Source organism: Mizuhopecten yessoensis, unplaced genomic scaffold (genome assembly GCF_002113885.1).
Source record: "Mizuhopecten yessoensis strain PY_sf001 unplaced genomic scaffold, ASM211388v2 scaffold716359, whole genome shotgun sequence".
NCBI classification, from domain to species: Eukaryota; Metazoa; Mollusca; class Bivalvia; order Pectinida; family Pectinidae; genus Mizuhopecten; species Mizuhopecten yessoensis.
In genome coordinates this window covers 1,004,725-1,020,793 of record NW_018480077.1, presented here as the reverse complement: position 1 = coordinate 1,020,793, position 16,069 = coordinate 1,004,725, and the positions used below count along the sequence as shown (strand labels likewise).

Below are 16,069 nucleotides of genomic sequence, written 5' to 3'. Positions count from 1 at the left end.
ATATATACATGCGATGTACAAGATTATGCTTCATTCATGATGTTATAATTATTTGGTATTTCATATCACTGATGTATCAATTATACGTTGCTGTGTATGCTTATGAGCCGTAAGGCTTCAAGTTGGACTAGCATGGCTACGGAGCACGAGTACCACGGATACAAAGTCCTAAAGAGAACAAAGGATGACATCTGCCATTCCGTAAAAGAAATTGCATATTCTTTTAATCATCATGACACAATGTTGAAAGAAAACGATGATCCTAGTCTCAAAATTAGAAACATGGTACACAAGATCCTACAAGATGGTTTAAGGGTGTTACACCAATGCAGTACCCCCACAACACATCCTTTGAAACCAGTAGAATACTTAAAGCATTAAACAGCATATATTTATCTGCCCAAGTGTTATAACTGGGGTTTCAATTCTGATTGAGATTGCAGACTAATCAGAAAATGCACATCAACTTCTTTTGACTGACAGTAATCGAAGTATATATATACTATACTTAGAGGAACAGTAATTTAGTGGTAGGACCCCGGACTCGCGATCGAAGGGTTGCGGTTCGAGTCACATCACGGCAGGGCACAGCACTGCGACGTTTCTTTGAACAAGATACTTTACACTGTTGTTCCAGTCTACTCAGCTGTAAATGAGTATGTGGTTTGGCAGTGTTAGAATTGGTGAATGCTAGCTGTGAGTGCCGAAATGGCAGCACCGGCTGTGTTCTCCCAGGGAGTTCAGAAAGATATTGGCTGGTTGCAAAGGCCCTATAACCACGAATGGTAATTTGAGAAGCCCTTTGAGACGACCTACAAACTAGGTTGTGATAAAGCAGTATATAAGAACCTGAAATTATTATTACTGTTATATATAGCAGTGAACAAAATGCAGCTCATGTTTTCATTTTTCGCTGATTTTGAAAATAGTTTGGTATCTAAAATAAATAGTCTCCAAAATATGAGGTAGGTTTACAACAAATGCAACAGCCATCAGCCAGTATTGAACAGCACAACCCAATGTAATGATTGTGATGAAAATGTTTACAGAAATACAATCTTAATCATGATTTGTTTTTCTCTTAAATTTGATATAATTGAGAATATATACATTTTTTTCTTCAATTTTCTTGTTTGACGGACATTTTCCCATTTATGTAAAAAAAAAATGTATATATTACTGCCAGTAGAATTTTATCATAATGGTAAACAAAAAACAAAAACAATGTTTTTAATCAGGTCAATAGAGTTTTAATTTGATATATTATGTATTCATTTGCTATATTGTATTGAACAGTTCATGACATCTTCTTTATATAGAGACAAAAACACCTATGTCCATTTTTCACTGTAAAGCAATACTTTTGCCTGTGAAATTCTCATTCTGTGGCTTTTCAAAACTTGACCCTGTGTTTAGTTCAACCTTATAAACACTTCCGGTCACTATCTAATACGATATATATATATATATATATATGTTATGCATGTTTTGCCCAATGTTAAATATTCCTTCTCTTGTTAAAGTTGATAATGGTGGAAATATAAACCAGGTTTTTACAGCACAAATTTGAAAAAGAATTCATCACCGTAAATATTTAGTCAATGTGAAGCAAACATTCTGGACATCCACTTTCAAAATCATTTGCTTCTAGTTTCCTTGTTAGATACCTTTTTACCTCTTTCCTGCAACACAAAAGACTCACAGGAACAGGAAATCATACCCTGTATGGTACAATTAACTAAGTGTAAATGAAGTGCTAAAATAAACTTTTACTGTAGTCCTAAATCCACAAACTAAAGCTCGGCAAAATTAATATACAGCATATCTCATATTTAAGGGTGCTTGAAACTACTGAGCAGCATGATATAGGCTTATTACTGATGGTATAAATACACTAGTTAAACAAGAAAAACAATCTGAACATGTCAGACCAAACCAAACCAAAATGTACACACACAACCATACAACCATGCAAAATGTACAAAATTAATCAGGTCATTTCTGCAAAAAGTATCAAACTACATTTGAGAAATAATTTCTCAAATTATTATTTTACCTTTAATATTTGGATGTAGGATAATGCTCTATTGTTCATGACCAAAACTTTTTTCAATCAATTCTGAAACCATTTTTATCAAGTATTATAGGATCGAAAAATATTAATTGACATTACTGCCACATTTATCATTGTACAAAGTGCTCAATTGTTAATACCTGGTACCGTTTAATTAATACTGGTCAAGGAACTTTAGTTGCACTTAAGAAAAACCAAAAATGCCAATATCTTGAATTACATCCAAATGAATAATGTCCACTGTCTCTCTCCTTTGTGACACTTTCTATAATTAAACAGAGGATCTACAGTACATAACTGTAAAATTACTGTCAGGCACATCAATTCTCACTCTATTTACTCATGCAATGATCTTAAGCTTACTGTTTAACAAGTGTCCTGCTGTCTATTTGAGAAAAGAACAAACAATTTTGTAGAAAACTTTAATTACTTCTTCTTGGTTAAATGGTTAAGGAATCCTTCAGTAAAAATACCTTGGAATTATTTTAAATTTTGAAAATTTTCTTCAAAATAAATCTGCCTGCATTAAATCTCTTTGAGATTGTGAATCCTGTTCGTTGATTATTGCCAATGCATACCAATTATTGCTTGCTATCTTCATCTATATCATTACAGTCTGTTACTGATAGGTAGAATGTGGTTTCTGGGATATATGTAAGCATAAATAGGATATGGATACATAACTACTGAATTAATATCAAAAGTTGAAAATAAAGTGAAAAAACAACACATTTTTAATATGAAAAAAACTGTTGTTTGTATTTGAAAAAATTGAAGCATGATGATTATTTAACAAATATCAAAAGTCATTTTTCGTATATGATTGAAAAATTGAGAAATTTTCCATGCTGAATTAATTTAAACAAATAGCAATTTTACACATTATAAATGCCTTTTCCTACAACATTTGTGTATGTATGACCGTCTTTGTATCAGAAATACACCATCTTTACACAGCAGCTCTATACATGAAATAACTAAAAAGACTTTTAATAAAGCACATTATGACTTGAGATTGAACACCAGCGTTAAGAACTGTTCATAACCTATCTGAATCCATCCATCTTGGTCTGTGTCATGCTGTCGAAAGGCTGCCGTCAAAGTCTGAAAAAGTACAAGATTGTGATCAGATGGATTAAACTAGGTGTCAAACTTTTAGTCAAGATGAGCATCCACTGAATAGAAGTCATAAAACTTTGGTTTGGGTTGGTTTGTTTGATTTTTACATCCTATTATAACAGCTATGGTCATTTAAGGACGTGCCAGGTTTTGGTGGTGGAGGAAAGCCGGAGTTTCCGGAGAAAAACACTGATCTAAGGCCAGAACCTGGCGACTGTCCCACGTAGGTCTCAAACCCGTCACCCAGTGGTGGAGGGATAGTGATAGCAAAATGTCAGATGCCTTAACCACTTGGCCAACGTGGCCCCCTAAAGCAAAGCTGCCACAACATGCTAAAGTTATAAATTAGTGTCAAAACTCGGAGCAGTCTTGTACAAAGGTTGCCACACTATATATTGATTACACGATGTAAACTAATCTGTGATAATATAGGATTTTTTACTGTATTTTAGTGTTGATTTTGCAGATTATTTATGATGTAATCAAGTCATTTGAGTTTCGCTACAGGAAACATGATATCTTATGTAAACTGGATGAGTTGTACACCCATGCTCCGACAGAAGTCGGGGGTATATAGTATTCAGTTTGTTTTTCAAACAGTCATTTGAGTTTACCTGCAGGACAACACAACACTGAATGAAGTCATCAAAGGCAACTGTTCCTCGTCCTTGTCGGTCAAATTTTCTCACCAAGATGTCATAGAATCTGTCAGAGAGGCGATACCCTGGAGAAAGCACAGAGGTTTATTATACATACAACTCTGTACAAGTACATAATCATATGTAATTTCCGAACAAACACACTTTCATATTTGTTCATTTTTATGATTTTCAAATCTGAGAAATTCATTTAAGTCATGATGGCAGAAATTTACCATATTATATTTTCCAGATATTGGTGATAAAAAGAGATGTCTATTGTTAACTTTTTATGATAAAAATATATTAATTATGAAATATTAATTTTAAAATTATTGACATACTCTATAAACCCAGTATATCAATTATTCAAAGAGTGAATTTTCAATAAAAAAAAACATGTAAAATATTATATGCAAGATGATAGCTAAAGTACATGTATACAAAGTCATGTAAATCAGTGGATTATTTTCCATTAAGGATGACAGGCATTTCATTTTGGCGTCAACAAAGAAGTGGGTAAATTAAACACTGGCAGGAAAAAATGCCAATTACCTGGTAAACAAAGGTCAGATTTTAGGTTCCGTGCATAGAATTGGGTAATTGCAGAAATTGGAAAAATCCAATATTTCACAAAATATGAACACCATAATTGTTTGACTGACTGCTAGATTGTCAATCACTTACAAAAGTTATCACAGATGACAGAAGAAACTATGTATAGATCGCTTCTAGCTTACCAAATCCTGTCATGGCTGTTTTCAACTCATTTTTATCGATGGATCCCGAGTTATCACGGTCATAAGTACGGAAACAGTTTTGCCAATCCGTTACATATTTCCACAGCTGAGCAAACTCTTGAAAGTTGATGCTTCCAGAATTGTCCCGGTCAAACATACCTAAAGAAGATAACATATTAAATCACATTTGCTGAAAACTTAAAGAAATGTGTTAAAATAACACCATATACCAGGAAATTTCCGTCCTTTTATGATTAAATCTGTATTTGCCCAATTTGAATTTGCCTTCAATTCAAATTGATATATATATATACATGTATATTATGTTGTTTTCAAATGTTCGCTGTAATAATAAACTCAAATTAAACTGCAGTAAATATTTCCCCGTATACCGTTTATCATCCTGATATCCCATAAACCATTTGTTTTCATATTTCACAGTAAACCATTTTCCTATTCTATATTCCAATTTTTGAAAATAGACAACTGATTTATAAAGTGCAACAAATTGAAACCTGTGTAAACCAAACACATTTATCCAAGAAAACAGATTAAAGAGTTTTATAATTGACATAAAATGTTACACATGCTTGAAGGTTAAGGTTGATCTGTTTAAACAGTTTTCCTGGGTATTTGGGAAAGATGGCATATCATAACACCTGAATCCAATTTGCACCATATTTTCCCAATGACAGCACAATTGGCAGATTTTTTTAGAAGACAACACAAATAATTTTCTGGATCCTTCAGTTAAGTATATAGACAGCAATTAGAAACCTTTTGTGGAAATACAGTCTAGTCACAATATTTTTGAGGAAAATATCCTCTAAAAGAACCCTCATTCCAGACCGACTTGCATTCAGCTTTGAATTCACCAAGGCCCCTTTCGCTTATCCTGTTCAATCGGTTTGTCTGTTTTTACATGTGTAACATTTACGGATATATTAATCCTGGCAGACCTGCAAATGTTTATGCAGGCCTTGCAAGGCTTTTTCAAGGCTCGCCTGATGAATGCAGCATCAGGATACTAGGTCCGACCTCATTTCATAGACAAACAACTCTGGTCCAACCGGTTCAAGCATTTGGATCGCAATAAACAAATGCGGCCCTAGAAGATGGCAATACAAGTCTTCTTGTCAGACAAAATATGTTTTGTCCTAAAACCCATTCAAAACCTGACTTTCAATGAGATATAAAGCCAAACACTTACCAATCATCAGACGGATGGTCTCCGGGTTGAACGGTGTCCATGATCCTTTGTGACAAAAACATGAAGAAATATTACAAATTGACAGGTTTTTGGACAACATAATGAGATTAACACAGACAGGTGAATTCCCCTGTTTTGAAAAAGAAAAGTGCCCGAGCTAGTCTTATAAGTAACATCATGTACAAGTGGGGTCTTTCGAGAAAATTCATCTGGAAAGTAATAAACCTATTAAATAATTTAATGAATCTATTCATTATTACATATATAAGCAAACAAACAAAAATCTATTCTTCCAAGTCTCGTTAGATAAATTATTTTAATAATGCATGTACGTCGTAAGAGTCATTTTCTTTAAAGAAAGTCCAATAAATCTTTGAGATATGATCTGACAAATGTAAAATCTGATACAGGTGTTGTTCATTTTTGGGCACTTTGTGGTTACATCTATGATCTATATGGTTATCTCCCTTGGCTTTTTTAATTATTATATTCTAATCGTAATTATGATCCAGATTATATATCCAGATTGTACATTTGTAAACTAATCAAATTTGTTCAAATTTCCATTCATAAAATTTCTTAGTATGAAAATCTTTTTATATAGCCGATATAGTTCAAATCACAGTACATGTATTGGTTATGAATGTACAATGTACTAGTACTATAGCCTTTAACCTTGAAAAAGGGGGTGGGGCTACTACGTATCTGTAAAATATTTTGGCATAAATATGTATCCATGTGTTAAACCTAGATGTCACTACATAAAACACAGTGATTAGTGATAGAATAAAATCTATTCAAAAGTTCAAAAATAATCATTGATTAAGAAAAGCAAACTTCCACTTATAATATAAAGGAAAAGCAATTAATTAAACATGATCATGATTAGTCCAACACAAAGAGTCAAACATATGATATGAAGGGAAAACAAATTCTTTTATTATCCTGATGTATACCATGAACTGTGGACATCTGAAGTACATTATTTTTACCTGTATGTTTAATTAGCTCTATGATAGTAACGGTACATAATTTTGAGCTGGTACATGTTGACAGCATATGTACATTATATGTTGCACTTTGAAGTGAGGATATCACATAATTAACTCATTCACCCCTGAAATTTTATAATGAACTATTTCAATCTTTGAATTGGGCGAGTTCAAATGTGTCTTCAGGGGTGAATTGGTTAATGGATAAAACAACAGTGTCTTTAATACTCGCAAGTATAGTTATTGTACATGTACATACTTGTACATAAAAGTGCAGATACATACATGTATCAACTATTCCTAGCACTGAGTGTATTAACTTTTTATACATACAAGTGCAGATACATACATGTATAAACAGTTATAAACAGTTACTAGCAGTGGCTAGAATATGACATAAATATGTATCCATGTGTTAAACCTAGATGTCACTACATAAAACACAGTGATTAGTGATAGAATAAAATCTATTCAAAAGTTCAAAAATAATCATTGATTAAGAAAAGCAAACTTCCACTTATAATATAAAGGAAAAGCAATTAATTAAACATGATCATGATTAGTCCAACACAAAGAGTCAAACATATGATATGAAGGGAAAACAAATTCTTTTATTATCCTGATGTATACCATGAACTGTGGACATCTGAAGTACATTATTTACTAGCAGTGGATATAATATTTATACAAGTGCAGTACAAAAAAGGATTTTTTCCAGGGATATCAAATTGCCACCTTCCCCGAGTTGAAAATGTTGATTATCAAAGCATCTAAAGGAATGCAGGATTTTCTGAAGTCCAGGATCCTACATGTATACTAATTATAAGACCACAGATTATAAACAGGGCCCGTATTCATGAAACCTTTCTTATGTTCAAGCTTCGATTTTGTGCTCAATCTTTATTTCTTGTACCAATTATTAATCAAATATAAATTCTTAGTTGTCAATGATTTGGAAAAATTGGAAAAGACTTAAAAGTCAAATACTGTTTTAAATGTTAAGATTTTACTTTTTGATAGTTTGACATGATTTAAATGAGTTACAAGAAAGTTGGTTTGAGCACATGTTTCATGAATACGGGCCCTGGAGGACGCTAACAGGACAATGTTTTTCTTAATCTTATACAGTAGCATGAAAATGGGACTGATATATATATATCTTGCCCCAAATATATAAATGCAGAGAAAAACTCTGTACAACATGCAGTATAGACAGAAACAATAGATATACATATGTTAGCAAAGTTTTAATTAGATTATATATAATAGAGCACAGAAGAAAATTGAAATACCTTCACCAAAAAGATAAAGAAGAACCCAGAGTTATGGCTGTGCAATCTCTGTTGAAACATCTTAAAGTGAACTTCGCATACTTTTCATGACCAATACAGCTGGTTATTTTAAAAAGAGATATGTTATATTGAGTTCTTGTTCCCTTTGGGTTTCTGTTCAAGTATTTCAATGAATAAACAACACAATTTACAGTTGTTTTTTTAAATACATGCAAGTGTAATACACAAATATTCAATAGTAAAATAGTGGATATTTTTCATTTTGCATGTGAACACATCATTATTTTAAAGTTACAAGTGATAAATGAGTAGTGATGTATGCAACATGCAGCAAACAAATGGGTGTGTAGTTATATATTCATTAGGATTTGTTAAAATCACACATCTATGTTATAAATGCAAGATTTATGAAGTGGGTTAAACAACCATTCAACGTGTCATCTTTCCTTTCTTTATAATAATGACTTTTTTTAAAAGAAAAATTTAAATTATTCAAATTAAATTGAAAGGGATTTTTTTTCTTCATTTTAATGGTTCTTTGTATCAGGAATTTGAAGCACATAAGAAAATACAAGAGGCCCAGAGCGCCTGTATCGCTCACCTGGATACCTAAGCAATCATGGCAAACTATTCTCCAAATGAGATCAAGGGAATATGCCAGACCCCAAGGCCAATCCTTGTAGCATAGCTATATTAGATTTTTCATGCCCAGCAATTTTATGTATGGTTATGGGGTGGGGATCTCAACTGTTTCCAAGCTTTGACTCAGAATTTAGGTCCCTAGAGTTGTGTCCAGACCCCAGGATCGATTCTAATATCTTGACTGCATTTGTCTCTTTTTGCCAAGCATTTGTATATATAGTTTTGGGGTGGGGATCTCAACCGTTTCAAAGGTATGACCCAGGGGCCAAGTCTGCAAGGGTGGGGCAGACCCTGGGATCAATTCTAATATCATGACTGCATTCGTCTCTTTATGCCCAACAATTGTATATATAGTTTTGGGGTGGGGATATTAACCATTTCAAAGTTATGACCCAGGGGTTAAGTCTCCAAGGGTGGGGCAGTCCCCAAGGCCAACCTGGAAGCATATGTGCAATCATCTCTTTATACTCAGCAATTGTATATATACGGTTATAGGGTGGGGCTCTCAACTGTTTCCAAGCTGTGACTAAGAAACTAGGTCCCTAGGGGTTCGGTCAGACCCCAGGGTCTATTCTGATATCATGATTGCATTCGTCTCTTTATGCCCAGCATTTGTATATATAGTTTTGGGGTGGGGATCTCAACCGTTTTAAAGTTATGGCCCAGGGACTATGTCTCCAAGGGTGGGGCCAGACCCTAGGGACATCCTGGAAGCAAATGTGCATTCTTCTCTTTATACTCAGCAATTGTATATATGGTTATATGGTGGGGATCTCAACCATTTCCAAGTAATACATTTTATTGGCCCCACCCCTTAGCCCGGGGGGTCAGCCCCACCATTTGTACAATTTTGAATCCCTGCCTCCCATGAATACTTCCGACCAAATATGATCAATATCCATGGCATAGTTCTGCAGAAGAAGTCATTTATAGCAATATAACCAAATTGCCCCCTTTTGGCCCCGCCCCTCAGCCCCCTGGGGGGTCAGCCCAACCGTTTGTACAATTTTGAATCTCCACCACCTAGAGATGCTTCCAGTCAAATAAGGTTGATATCCATCACTTAGTTCCAGAGAAGAAGTCACTTAAAGCAGTATAGCCAAATACCCTTTTTGGCCCTGCCCCTCAGCCCCCTGGGGGGTCAGCCACACCATTTGTACAATTTTAAATCCCTGCCTCCCAGGAATGCTTTTGATCAAATATGATTGATATCCAGTGCACAGTTTTACAGAAGAAGTTGTTTGTAGCAATACAGCCAAATTGCCCCCTTTTTGCCCCGCCCCTAAGCCCCCTGAAGAGTCAGCCCCACCATTTGCACCACCACCTAGGGATGCTTCCAGTCAAATATGATTGATATCCACTTCTTAGTTCCAGAGAAGAAGTCGCTTAAAGCAATATGGGCAAATTGACCCCTTTTGGCCCCACCCCTCAGCCCTCTGGGGGGTCAGCCCCACCATTTGTACAATTTTGAATCCCCATCACCTAGGGATGCTTCCAGTCAAATTTAGTTTAATTCCAACCGGTGGTTAAGAAGAAGTCGTTTAAAGAAATTGTTGACGTACGGACGGATGGACGACGGACGCCACGGTATGGCATAAGCTCACCTTGGTCCTTCGGACCAGGTGAGCTAATAACCACTAATACTACATACCACACTCAAAACATCTACTGATATGTTTATTAACACAGATGGCACCACAATCAACACAAGTACTGTATTATATTGCTGATTATTTATGAAAATATACTTTACATCTATTTTAACTCTGTACTATTTTCTCTAATTCAAATGAGACCCTTTAGATCATATGTTTTTTATGTTATGTGTGTAACAAATTGCAAACATGTAGTTCTTTAATTCTAAATATCAATCATTGCCATTGGAATAAACCCTGGCTTTTAATTAATAAATCATTTATTGATATGTCACATTTGCGACCATTCCATAATGATCATATGAATGAAGAAATGTTTCGTATGAAATAATTAAACCCTATAGTGGCCTTTCACATCAGATTGTTAACGATTATTCAATAGATGAATTATTTAAGAAAAGTGAGAATAATTATGAAAATTATGTTGTATTTTATGTGACAGATACTTTTATAATATGTTTTATTGTCACAACAGTGGCAACAGTTAAATGCATAATGCAGTCCCGACTTGGCATGCAATATGCCTTCAACTCTTACGTACGATTCTATGAGACCATAGCTCCCTAACAAAACACTAGCCTGGTACAATGTATATGGTTCAGTCCTAGTCTGGCTTACCATTGGACAGAGCTTGTCCAAGCTCAGCAGCTGAGATAGCACCACTCCTGTCAGTATCAATCCTGAGAAACAGAATGTTAAACTAAATTTAGGGAAATAGAAGATCAACCTTGCATTAAAATTAGTTTTTAAAATCTTGACAAACTGGTTAAAAAATTAGGCTCATGATCACAAAATCATGCTTATACCTACCACATTAATAGTCAATTTCCTTATTTAATCCATCATGCTAATTCACCTGATATTCTGACTGATTTCAATCCCTGTCTTGGTTAAACCCATATTTAGTATGTACATGTATTGATATGAACATGTAGGAACATGTTTCAGAGTAGACTATATGGATAAGTTCACTTTTTACTTATTTCTTTTAGTCTTGATGTTTGTTTAGATGTAGATTTATAATAAAAAATAACAGGTACATAACTATTTACTTAAAGTATGTAGTATAATATTCTGATATTATTATCTAGGCAAAATAGCCTAGTGAAAATAACACCTGTTTTCAATAATAGTAGGTAGCTAAAGTACCATTATAGATATTTCTTAACATTTTCTCTACGTTGTTGCTACGCATGGATTTTATACAAGTTTCTGTAGCACAAGCACAACCAACAAATATTTACGTGGGACATATGGACATCATCAAAACCTCACACACAAACATTCTGCTGGTTGCATTGTGTTACATGTACATACAGGAACCTTTCTACAAATCCACCTTATTATAAATGTTATTGTTTTTCCGATCAACCTTAAACAAGCACTGTTTAAGTTGGCAATCATTTTATTTGCTCCATATCATATACATGTATTACCCAAAAAATATCATGAAAAATAAATAAATTTACCTACCAAGCTAATTATAGATAACTACCCTATTTTCTCACAGCCATTAGATAAAGATTTGAAAATTAATTTGTTCGTAATTTTGTTTGGTCTTTCATTGACAAGATATCCAACTTCAATCAGTTCAATTACACACCCTTCATACATAATTTCATCAAAAATCTAAGATAATGAAAACAATGCCTTCTTTATGTATTATGACACATATTGAATATTGATATTTTCCGTTGGTTAATGCATGACTTAGATCATTTGTTTTAAATGTAAGCTGTATGTATGCATGATGTCAACTTTTCAATTCCTCAAAAAGGTGAGATCAATTCAAGCTGAGTTTAAATTTAGCTACTTAATTCAGAGCAATATTATTATGCAGAACTATATTATTATCAAGTAATTACATAAATCAATATTTAATTTAATTCAAACTCTTAAATTACAAATGAACAAACTAATAACTGATCACTATTAGTCATAACTACACATCTTACTCAACATTTCTGCATGCCTGCACAACACCAATGATGCATGGCTGCATTATAACATGCTGTTTCATACAAAAAGTCATAAATCCCTGAACAAAGTCACCACTTAAACACTGGTTGTATATAGGATATGTGTACAAAAAAATCAAATAGCCAGGTCTTAGTTTCACATGCAATCCTTAAAAAATGTGCTCTTCTCATGGTAAAACTTGTGTTTAACAAGCTATAGGGAATTTCATCAGGTTTAGAAACATTTGTGAACCAGAGGCAAGATAGATATTTGTTATAAACACTGTCACCAATTTCAATATTTTCCCTAGGCCTGAATACCGGGGTATATATGACATGCCAAAAAGTACTTATGTATTAAGAAATTATACAATAAAAACAATGTGATCTGGGTCTTCACATACCAGTAGCTGTGCATCCCCAATCCCTCCAGATAGGGTGTGAATTGTTACCAATGACACATTTACCATTATGGGTGACGAACAAAATTTAACCAGGTGAAAAACTTGAAGTTACCATACAAGCTTTCACTTCAAATGGGTCAAATGGGACCTTTAACCTTTTTTATTTTGACCAATGATCACAATACATTATCAGGTGTAGAACTTTATGTTAGCATGTATGTTTAAATATAAACTTAATCTGTTGTGTCCAAGCTATTCATTTCAAAAGCGTTCAAGTATAACATATGACTCCTTTTACCTTGATCAATGACCTTTGCCATTTCATTTAATAAGGTGTGGCACCTGCTGCTACCATAAGATGAAGAAAATTTGATACATATACAAAACCTATAAGGAGTTCATGAAATATTCAATACATACTGGTAGGTTCTTTTTTTATGAACAGTCCAAGTTTTTAATTGAAAAAATACAGAAAAGAGGTTCAATTCAGGGACCTGATTTTGGTACACAACACATCCCTTGACCAAGCTGAAGATGTGCATATACATATACCAAAGGATGATCTCTCTACACGAATCTTTATCTTGCTGTTAGGGTAATTCTCTGAACCACTCTCATATTATTTTTATTTATTTTTTAAATGTTATTGTGAATGATGAATGAAGTTTGAAAATGATTAGCAGAGACAATTAATTAATTTCAAACTTCAGCCATTTTCTAACCAATCTCTAACTAATAGGATGGTAGTCTATAACCTGTATTTAATTCATCTATTTTTACATATTTTAATATAAATTAAACAAATTTAAGACATATAAGTGCAATGTGCCATATAAGCTTAAGGTAGTAACATACACTGACCATGATCAACAGAGGAACATTATTCCAACAGGGAACAAGAACAGTTTTAATTTCTTTAACAAAAATATTTGCAAAACCAAATTGTAGTTCTCTAATTCTAGAAATTGATTGTTTTCACATTTCCTTCAGTAGGACATTTTCGTCACATTGATTTGTGATTTTCACAAAAGAGACCAAGAGAATTGAAAAAATAATTGTGTAAGGAATTCTATAACACAGAAACTACAACAATAAATTAAAGCATGCATATGATATATAACTGCATAGCTACAGGCAGACAAGGAAAGACAAGTTTGTGTTAGGGTCTAACGTCATGCTCCAGGCGCTTTGTGGCGGTGACCTAACTTACCATTGGACAATGCATCCCCAAGCTCTTTGGTACTAATCTGACCACTTCTGTCTTTATCAACTCTAGAAAGGTACAAGTTTACAATGAACTTGTCAAAATTTCTGGCTATACAATTCAAACAGGAAATGACTTAAAAAACCAAAACCAAGTTTTTACTATAAAATTGATACCTAAAAATTAGTTTTTTTCTCAAAAGCTTACAATTGTGCTATGGTTTCCTTTTTCATTTTCTGTTTTGGTGAACAATAGACTACTTCTGTTTCCATAACTTCTATTTAGCTACATGATTCAATATTTCCTCTTTCATATTGTGTTTCAAATATACTTCCTGTCCCATAAAACATGTTTAGTAGTTACACAAATAGTCAAATGTCCATTTGATTTGCAAACCATTTGTCCAATCTTTATTTTATATTGAATTCTTTGATACTTTTGATTAATTTGCATACCACACTACAGTGATTTTTGGGACTAAGACATTTGAGTCCTTGACTTATGCTGTCTATATATGGGTCTCTAAGTAATGAGACTCATCAAAATTTTGAAAAAAATATACTCAGGGCTCACCAGATTTTTTTTAAAACATTCCACATAGTAACTAAATAAATGCCCAAACTGTTAATATTGACCAAACTATTGTGGTTTTTACTTTTTACATGAAATGAACATGAAAGTGTGATTGAAAGTTAAAATGTGCACTCCACAGGGTCAATGGGTCACCAGTGACCAGGTACATGTAGCTCAATTGGATATTGAGCATTCATTTAGAGTTTTGAGGTCCAGTCTAACTGTGCTCTTCTTGTTACAGGTTGGTATACGTATATATACCCAATGATATATCAATGGAAGGAGGTACATGTATATAGGGTCTTATGTGTCTCGGAGGGAGAAATGTAGCGGAACTGACATGGACTACAAAATATTGCATGATCATTAATGAAACATTGTTGATTTTATATAACAAATAAAAAGACAAAGAAAGGTTTCTACATTTCCAACCAACCATAATGTATTTTTAGTATTATTTTGTTGTGCTTATTTAAGACATGCATGCACTGTTTAAGTCTGAAATGCAATCTCTGCCAAACTTTTGTAGAAATATTTTGTCTACCTATATCCACCTGTCAGTACCCTAATTTTTGCAGAAACAATTTTTTGCTGATTTACTGAACGAAATTTGATTAAAAGCATATATGATATGAAGGTATAAAAGAAACGTCACTTTAATTTCTCACCATGATAAACCATTTAATGTTGCAGAAAGATTGAGGCCCAGTAGAGGGACTTCATATTTGAAGATGTATTGTTTATCAAATGAAACTGTTATTATCTGTTATTATAAAAGTTAAGAATATTGGCGATTAAACTCCAACTGTATTTTCCGACATGATATACTTTGCCTGATCCCTCTAAATCGTGTAAAAAGAGAATCACAATAGCCCAAACATATCCGGATTTCCGTCTGGTTTGGTAGTTACTATATACTTTCGGTTTGGGTGGAGAGACGAAAAGACTGAAAATTTGAAAGAAGCTTCAGTTTCTATAATTTTTAATGGCATGAATTTACATAACTACAGAAAAAAAAATATCATATAAAGATGTATTTTTGAGAATGTGTAGCAAAGCTAAACAGCATCGTAAAAATAGGACCGCGCTAGCTACTTCCCTGACGAAGGATTTTGGAAGCATAGTATTTCGACGTTACCATGACTTCAATTGTTCGTACACATGTTACCGGAAAAGAGCTCGGCGCCAGAAGAGCTGCGCTCTTATGATTAAAAAAATATAGTATACTATCGAAACAAATGTACCAGCTGCGCTCTCTCCAGGCCATGCCTGAGTCATATTATTATTTCCGAACATACCGGAATTGAACCGTGACAGAGTATGGACGAGTATGTAACCGAGTGTTTCTAAATCAACACTTTAATTTCGTCAACTTTTTACTATTTAAATATCAAACTACTCATCTTCTTACTTTTGGAATACATTCCATAGAAAGCCTTGATCTACGCCACCGGGCGGAGGGGCCTGAGGTTGTCCATATCCCTGTTGTTGCTGATAGTACGCCATCTTTCCGAGTCGGCTTCTCTCTTCCTGCATCAGCACTTTATAAAGCTTAAACGTTCTCGAGT

At 33.8% G+C, this 16,069-nt stretch overlaps 1 protein-coding gene across 2 annotated transcripts; it reads right to left on the bottom strand.

Annotated features, from left to right (window-relative positions):
- Window positions 1-1,233: 1,233 nt before the first annotated feature.
- Window positions 1,234-16,052, bottom strand: LOC110443749 (programmed cell death protein 6-like). 2 transcript variants are annotated; one of them, XM_021488136.1, is made up of 6 exons: window positions 15,913-16,052; window positions 13,935-13,996; window positions 5,782-5,826; window positions 4,572-4,730; window positions 3,808-3,917; window positions 1,234-3,178 (listed from the first exon to the last, which is right to left on the bottom strand). In XM_021488136.1, exons 1-6 carry the CDS (start codon window positions 16,035-16,037, stop codon window positions 3,077-3,079), a joined length of 603 nt encoding a protein of 200 aa, XP_021343811.1. In that variant the 5' UTR covers window positions 16,038-16,052; the 3' UTR covers window positions 1,234-3,076. The 2 variants fall into 2 exon arrangements, with proteins under 2 accessions (XP_021343811.1, XP_021343812.1); XM_021488137.1 differs by lacking the exon at window positions 13,935-13,996 and adding an exon at window positions 10,981-11,042.
- Window positions 16,053-16,069: the final 17 nt, after the last annotated feature.